This window comes from Haliotis asinina, chromosome 3 (assembly GCF_037392515.1).
Source record: "Haliotis asinina isolate JCU_RB_2024 chromosome 3, JCU_Hal_asi_v2, whole genome shotgun sequence".
Lineage (NCBI taxonomy): Eukaryota > Metazoa > Mollusca > Gastropoda > Lepetellida > Haliotidae > Haliotis > Haliotis asinina.
In genome coordinates, this window is record NC_090282.1 from 56,724,440 (window position 1) to 56,733,397 (window position 8,958).

An 8,958-nucleotide genomic window follows, 5' to 3' on the forward strand; every position below is an offset into this window, starting at 1 on the left:
CTACTTTTCTATATGTACCTTTCTACTTAACTATCTGGATTTATCTACCAACCACTGTTATGTAAGTACCCGCTTACCTAGAATGTAATGAAAATGAAGCAAATGATCCAAACATCGACTTCAAAACGTGGAAACTAAGACCCAATGTAAACCAAGAGGTTGACTGCTATGCACGTGGATTATGGTCGTAAATTAGGGAACGAACGAAAAACCGAATGAAGCATTAATGGATAACAAGTGAAAGGTCTTTAATTTCTTATATTCACGATGGCGTTGAACAGTATCACACGAGACTCGGCGAATGTGACAGTGGGCAGCCCTGTTCGAGTGAAATGTTACAGGTTAATGCATTATCAGACGATGGAATCAGTGTCACTGAGTGAGGTCCTGAGTAACTGGCAAAGAAGGTGAATGTCAGATATATTCTCCGACACAAGCATCACAACGATACAGTAATTGCTATACTGTTTATGCGAATATACCCAAAGAGCTTTACTGAAAAGAAAAACAGTTACTGTTGTTGCATGTTTCATAAGAGTGGTCTGGTTTGTAAATATAGTTTTATTACTCAGGAGAAGATCTAGTCCAGACTTGATTGCACATAGGTACATGTAGCAAACTGCCATTCATTTCGTTATGGGTAGCCTCGTTGTTGCCAAAAGTACATTCAAAGTGAATTGTCACTAGAGCTTTAGACCTTACTGTATTACACTAAGGTGTCCAAAGAGTACCACATGAGATGGAAATAATCCGGCCCGGTGCCAAATCCTGGAACGAAGTTAAGCTCACAAAACAAACCCTGCCACATCCATTTTTCTATGAGACCCGCTGCACTTGGTACGAACTCTTTCACGGGGGCATGGCTCTTCAAACAGGCTTTAAACGTACCAGGAACGACAAACATAAAGTCTCCTCTTCTGTTTAACATTCGCAAGTTCCATCCTGCCCCAAAGTATTGTTCTAGTTCAGAATTATCTGGGACAATGGTGTACTTAGTGCCATTTGCCATGACGTCACTTCCTACATGTCCAAAAACGGACATGTATATGTCCTGATCAACATCAACCGTGATACGGACTAAACGTTTGCTCCTGTTCTGAGGACAGAGTGTTTTCTTTATTTGCACGGCACACTTTGATACGAACGATGAAATCCTGTCTTCCACCTTTGATTTGACAACTTTCGTCAAAACTTCATCCTTCTTAACCCAAACATCCATTGCATCGATGTCCGCAACATGGCGCACCTTGAAACAAAGTTGACTTTCATCTTTCACCTGCAAGATGGTTGCAACACATTAGGGAAAACGTTTCCATTCATTAATCCCATCACATGTCGTGCTGCATCACAAGCGGCCTTCATGTAACATGGGGTTTTACGTTACTTAAAACATACCTTGTCACTGTTTGTGAATTATGATGCTATGTTAAACATAAATGGCCCATTTGCAGAATTAGTCACAATAGGAACTTGACATCATGACTACATGAGGAATGAGCGCACACATACCTTATTCGCATAATCTACTCTTGGAATAACTAAGAGTCATCTATAAATGATCGCACGTGACAATTTGTGGCATGGAGACAGATGGTTACAGTTAATCCAGAACGTTATCCAGCCTCATTGTTGTGGGACTGGGATTTATCAAGGCGAAATAAGTGGCGTAAAGGCTGATTCTAGCGTTTACTAGGGAGAGCTTTTAAAACGTTTGCACGTGAGATTGATCCAAGATGTCTGACCCAAGGACATAACGGTAACGACTGTACAGATCTGTACAGAAAAATGACTTTGGCGCATGTATTTGAAAAGATAGACCTCTTGAGCATCCTTTGTCAAATCCTGTGTTTGCGAAACAAACAGGGCGTGTTTGAAACATTCGAATGAGTCAAGTCACTGTGATAATAGTCAAACCATTATCATGAAATATGAATTGGAACATTTCAAGTGGTTCTATAGCATTTTCCCATGACACGACATGAGGACAAGCCGCGAAAAGACTAAGCGAATAGACCGCATTGAATAGAACAGAATGTGCATTGGAAATGCGTTGTGCATGTAAATATTCCCTGAAACTGATCTGTGAGATTCAATTGAACAAAGATTTTTTTACACTCTATATAATATATAGCAGTGAAAACACATTTGCATGAGAATTCGATAAATTGTTTGCACACGTCTTACATAATCGTTGTTGTTTCCACAGTTAGAATATATACGCGAAATCTGTACAAAATACGGCATTTGTATTGGAAGATGTACTGTCACATGACCGGAAGCGTTTAGGGCGAAATTGCAGTGTTGAAATGACGTAACCTAACCATTGGTCCCTAGAAATTTCAGGCATGAATAACCGAGACTCGTATGTTATTGTCACAGAGACAATTTTAACTTTAACATAGCGGTTGTCCTGTGGCTGTGCATTGGATAAAGTCAGCCTATGCGAGATGGTTGAATACCCTCGCTACGATATATCCTGGAAGCGGCTGGATTTAGACTGCCAAGGAATAACAATGAAGGTACTTGTCTGTTCGTAACAACTAATCAATACCTAATCGTCATGCGTTCAACAAAGGAATTTCTGGGTTGTAAAGATCGTGTCGGCCTTTTTACGTCATGTACTTCAAGTAACTGATTGGGTATAGCTTTACGCGGCTTTTAACAATAATCCAGCAATATCACGGCGGGGGAACACATGACATGAGTTTGTTCTTCAAGTGAGTAAACTGCACATCGACTGTGGAAACTCTCTGCAGCCATTTCTCGTGTAAGGTGATATCATCCAAATCTTTTTTGTAAAAAACACTGCACAAGATGAGGTCATAGAACATTTTGGCATCCTTACTTTCTTGTAACTGTCAGTGTTCACTTGGGGTCGGTCTTACTAAAAAATGTTCACCAAGTACTAAACAAGGCATTATAAGAACTGACTTTCACTTTCTCTCAGTTATTGGAATATGAGCCTTGTCACGTTTCTTGCTCTTTTAAAAACTCATAGATTAAGCAACGCTTTCTATTTACCCGAATCCAGATCAGCGGACTCGACCCACCAAACGTTCGTACCGTTACGAACAATCATAGGCTCACTAATGCAAGGGACGTTTTGTGGATAGGACTCCTGGCCTGGTTCAGTAGTTAGTACGAGACGTGTCGCTTAAGACGAAAATACATTATATTCGCTAGATGTCGAAAATAGAGGAAATGTGTACGTACCAAAACCTCTGTCATGACGTTTGCGGCAGGATCCATCCACATAATCCCTGTGCCACCATTTACCATTTGATGACAGAACTTGTTCAGTGGTATGGTGGCAACACATTTCAAACAGTAGAATAGTTTATGCCTTTACGAACAAAGGTTTTACCATTGTTATTGTTGTAGCATAGGAGTTCAAACTCCGTCTTTTAATAACCGTATCTGACTTGTGAAAGGAACCAGCGAAGGGTCAAATTGCACTTCTACAAAATGCAAAGTAGTGCATTGATTTATGCTAGCTAAATATCATGACACCCAGATAGATATACATGCATGTTCGCATTTCAATGAATATTTAAATAACTTTTCTTGTAACAATACACAGCGATACACTGTTGTGTTAATTTCCCTACCATGCCCCGGCACTCCACGGTTCATGGACAGGAATGGATTTGTTTCAATGTCAGACAACTATTGCTTCTGAAACTATTCCAACAGACACCATAGCATCTGTATTTGAAGTGATATCACGTCGAACATTAAGCGATAAAAGCGAAAAATGCATATTTTCCCTGTATAAACATTCAATGAAGTGTGCGCATTATGATATTACGTTATGCAAATTGAATGACTGGAATTATACACTTCATTTGCATATGCATGCTATCAGTGACTCTGATATGATGAGCTTATCTAAACCATCACACTTGCAATATCATGAATAAATCATTTTTTTTTCAAAATATGTCTCCTTACAGGCATTTCCGAGAATCTAAGCATTACGCAATACCGTTGCACTAGCTGATCTGTGACAACACTTGTTTGGTTGTTATGGAATGTTTTATGTGGACACATTAACAAGCCAATAAACTGGACCAAGTTTGTCTGAAGAATACATTGATTTCACCAGTTTGGGAAGAACAGTTTCTTTCAGACACTCGAGTAAATATTTACCCATTCCCATTCTACTTTCTCCATTTTCTCAGCATCAGCAGCCTGTACTATATCAATTACTTTGCATTTGGAGCTTCCGTTTATGTCCATGTGTTCCTCTGTTACATTATATTATTCAGGCATATACGTAACTATACTATACATGAAAGTGGTAATTCATCCGAAAGTTGAAATATTTTCGCAAAATAGAAGAAAACAAAAACTATTTTAAATGGCATGTTTACTGATTTAGTATCCTATGTCATGCCAACACAACTGACAGCGACATAATAGATGCTCCTTGTCCTCTTATTGGAAGCAGAACAATACGCCATAGCGCACATGAATGCACACTACATCATAATCTGTACTGGTATCAGCTTCATCTAAACAGAAGTGGTCTTGAACTGGCATTCATAAGGGCTTATTCCTGAAACTACACTTCCGAGTAAATGGAAGTACAAGTCATTTAAAGAAATAGTATATCGATTATTCTGAAGCAATGATTATAAACAAAAGCCGTCAACCACAAATTTTACTTGCTTCTGTTCGACGTCTCCTCAAGACAACTTTCTGTTCAAGTTACCACACGGCATGTGAGCGGGTTTTGATAATGCCTAACATTTCTGCAACCTGGACAAACGGGCCAGATTCAAGCATTTCGGTCCTATATTGTGGACAGTTAAAAACATATATACTTCAACGTTCATTGCAATATAACTTACTTACAAGGCGCAGGCTTCAGTGACAGCACTTGAAAGACACGCGAATGAAAATATTTATTGCACATCCTGAGTATTTTAAAAATGGTTGGTTGGTTGTTGTTTACATTGCACTCAGCAATATGCCACGTATAAAGCCACAGTCTATAAATAATTGAGTCTGGAACAGAAATAATCCAGTGATCGACACCATGAGCATCAATCTATGCAGTTGGGATACGATGGCGCGTGCCAACCAAGTCATCAAGTCAGATCCCCCGATCCCGTTAGTCGACCAATTCTAACCCGGATCTTTTTAATTTCTAACCAGGATTTCTCCAATAAACGATACAGGAGCACAAAACACTGCTGTAAACTATTCTGTCTAACACTAAGGCCTCATGAGACGCTAACACCAAAACACCAAAATATATCTTGAGACAATTTATATGTACATATTCGTGCATAATGATTAGTTGTCCGAGTTCTGAGAAGGATTTCGATGCTAACAAGATGTATCTGTTTCTCCAGCTTGTACAGACTCAAACAACGATGGGACACTGAATGCGTTATTCGGCATTTGATAAATAAGAGTACTTTGTAAAATGCAGTTCTTGCATTTTCTTATTTAGGATTTTCTGCGATTCCTTTGTTTTTATCATGTCATGTATCACAAGCGGGGTACTTTTCAGTCTACCTCGCTGTTAATGGCAACTTTGTGGTAGTAGTTTTTTATCTCGAAAAACATTGAATCACACGTGACGAATGGAAGTTACCGACGTTTGCGAATGCAAATCGATAGGGGAGATAACTCTAAATCTGTTGTTCTTGTGTCGTCTGCAAAATTTAGAGATGGATACGAAAAGATTTGCCTCGCTCCAGTAAAGACGTTTGACAATACATTCAAATGTAGTCCCTGTGAATAATAAGAAGGATAATTACACCGTGGCGACTTCGTTAAGATAATACCTGTTCGAAAAAAGCCAACTGCAGGATTCGAATCACACAAGTTGACTGAAGGCTGCGGTCAGATACCCATGCTTCAAACAAATCAAAATTAACATTGAGGTGTTCGGTAAGGCAAATACGTTGTTCACTGGTCCCTCGGGGACCATGGCTTGATGTACCCTCGGGCTCATGGAACATAAACAAACATCAACCCATGTCCCCCTCATGACCTGTGAACGACTTATAATTTACCATCCAAGTCGACATCTTATCTATCTCTCTTCTCCCCGTGATTGATTCGTAAACAGGTTTCTATCCTCTACCAGAAAGCAGATAATGGCTAGGTATGTATAGTTGATCACAACAAATTGAAAAAAGAAATCAGCTGCACAATGACTACTCCTCCTTGTAAGCATGCTGCTTCCATACAGCATTATTGGGTCGGCAGCTTGTCTGTATTCATCATAGTCCCTTCGATGAATGTTCAGTTCATTTCTCATAATCCTTATTAATGCGATACTTCATCGAAATAAGATTTCCTTCGGTCTATTCACTGGCATCATCGTTGAAGCGTTACTAAGCTTGCATGTAAGATTGATTTCGTCGAAGCAAATGATAGGTAGATTAATCCCACACATGCCAAATGCAAGCGTTAACCATAAAACGGTTTGAAACGACTCTCATGGGAATGTTTGAATTTGACATGTGACAACTGCTGCGTTAAACGATCTCATTAGCATACCTCAGCAATAGAATCCAAGCTAAACCATCATTTAGAACATAGTAGGTATCTCTGCACATGCAACAGTAACAAATCATTGACACATGTATCCAGTAAATGCTCAGTACGCTAAATCAAACCAATATCACCATAATGAACAATTCTGTGCTGTGTACCTCCATGCTGTTTATGATATGTCAGGACTGATTCCTGGAAATATTAGTAATAATATAAGGAACACTGTTAGTCCAGTAACATATCCACTTTTAAAACAATTCTATCATTTGTTCTCATTGTACAGCCTGTGATGTCGATAACAGAATACAAGGGCGTAAACATTACAAATGAATACACATCTGAGTCGTCATTAGAGAAAATGGGAACTATGTATAGTGAAGCGGGTGTAGTGCATTCGTTTGAATTATTGATGTTGCATCATACACTTAACGCATCGATTGGTAATTAACTGGATTTGACCTCGGTGTTGAGGATAAATCCAACAATGCTGCCCAACAGCGCATAGAGTATTTTGACTGTCAAAGGATGTTTCCCAGGTCGGGCAGTTCGTGTAAATAGTCATTATATTATGATCGTCGCTTGGCTTCAGTCTCCTTGCTGAAACGTTTCAGTTGAAAATGCATTGCATATTTGTATTTATCGTTGCATAAGACATGACATTCATGTCCTATAACGGTTGAACCAGTTTTCCTTTATTACTCATGAAAGAGGTACTTTATGACTGCAAACCCCTCAGTTATGAGGAGCATAACGTCCAGGCCATGTGCTTACTTCATGTGTTTCGCATGACGTGGGGGGCGGTGGGGGTAGCCTAGTGGCTAAAGCGTTCGCTCGTTACAGTCCCAGGTTCGATTTCCCACTTGAGTACAAAGTGAGAAGCCCATTTCTGGAGTCCCCCACCGTGCATGTTGCTAGAGACGGCGTAAAACCCAACACACTCAATCGTCATGAAGTGAATGGTGTCCTGCTTATATGTGGAAAAGTAGGCATGCGTTTATCATAAATGTAGTTAGTTATAAATATACTTTGAATATTTATACTAGTCCGTAGTCACAAGGTTATTTGACTGAGAAAGTGACACTGGATCATGTAAAACAGGAATAAGTAACGGCATTGATGAAAAAGAGGATTTCGCTATTGTTTGGCGAGAGTAGACGTTTCTTGCACAAGATATGCATTGAATATGTTGTATGATGAAAGTTGTATGTATTGAAAGTGGCTCAGCTGACTTGAAGTCCTATTTCTTGACCATACACACAAGTGTACGGCTTGTTCAGCTTGACCTGAGCTACTCTATATATATGCATGACCCTGGAGGTCAAATGGCAGGTTGAGTTAACTTCATTAAACGGGGGATGACAGGATGTTATAAATGTACCTTTCGTGGGAACTATGGATACATCGGAAACATTAAAACCATCTGCAGCTTCTTTATTAAAGAAAGTTAGGGCATTGCTGACGATTTCGAGACACAGATGTCTCGGTGTTGACAATCAGGTGACAAAGGTACACACCTGCACAATAATAGACATTAGTAATCACTTGATCAGGTCAACCTGAACACGTTTGTTTTTTTCCAACTGCTCGGCATATAATTAAACCATTCAGTTCAAACATTCAGTTAAGTAAAACTCTCTTTATCATTGCCTTCAGTTTATGCCCTGCTGCAGTTGATGTGCTAATGATATTGAAGGTCGTATCCCAGTCGTCATACACTAGAATTCACCAGTGCATCTAAGAGCGTCCAGGTTTGAAAACAGAAAACACGTGTTATGTTCGGAATAGAAAAAACTACAACAACAAAATAGAAAAAAGACCAACAAACTTAATTCCCTGCTGATAAAAAATAGAAAGTTGAGCTACACTTCCTCATATTGTATGTGTGTCTCTCATCCATACTTTATGAGGCCCGCGTTGAAATGGCCTTCAGCAACTAATCGTAAGAGACGACTAACGGGATCACATTGTCAGATTTGATGGATGCATGCCATTGTACACAAATTCCAGATCGATGTTTATGATGTTGATCACTGAATTGTCTAGTCCAGACGTGATTATTCACAGACCTAGATCATATAGCTGGAAATAATCAAAATAACAAAGTAATGCTCGCGATAACGGTGTTACACTTTACACAAAAACGTTGCTTTCATTATGATATCGAAAATATTATCCATATCATGTCTTTCCTTAAGCACACGCGCACAGTAAGTGATATACGTAACCCCGAGACCAAACAAAACCAGCTCTGCTGTGTTAGCCATGATAACACAGCAAGGTAGTGCGCTGGTGAGTTTATCGATCCTTCGTCTCGTTCCTAGTACCGTCTGGAATAGACCGCCTGATCACGACAAGCGCTTCAGTTGTGACGCCTAACTTGCAGATGACTGTCAATGGTATTTGGATAAATGTTGCCTTCGCATGAAAACTGTGGGTTCCAAA

The 8,958-nt window shown here is 39.5% G+C and overlaps 1 protein-coding gene across 1 annotated transcript; it reads right to left on the minus strand.

Moving 5' to 3' along the window:
* Positions 1–706: 706 nt before the first annotated feature.
* LOC137278928 (uncharacterized) lies at positions 707–3,255 on the minus strand. The gene is made up of 2 exons (XM_067811428.1): positions 3,214–3,255; positions 707–1,276 (listed from the first exon to the last, which is right to left on the minus strand). The coding sequence occupies exons 1-2, from the start codon at positions 3,253–3,255 to the stop codon at positions 707–709; spliced, it is 612 nt and encodes a 203-aa protein (XP_067667529.1).
* Positions 3,256–8,958: the final 5,703 nt, after the last annotated feature.

Bases quoted from the DNA above. Each gene is read 5' to 3' on its own strand.
- LOC137278928 (XM_067811428.1), bottom strand. From the start codon at position 3,255: ATGTGGATGGATCCTGCCGCAAACGTCATGACAGAGGTTTTG. The intron at 1,277-3,213 runs GTACGTACACAT...ACCATCTTGCAG, and splicing joins ACGTCATGACAGAGGTTTTG to GTGAAAGATGAAAGTCAACT.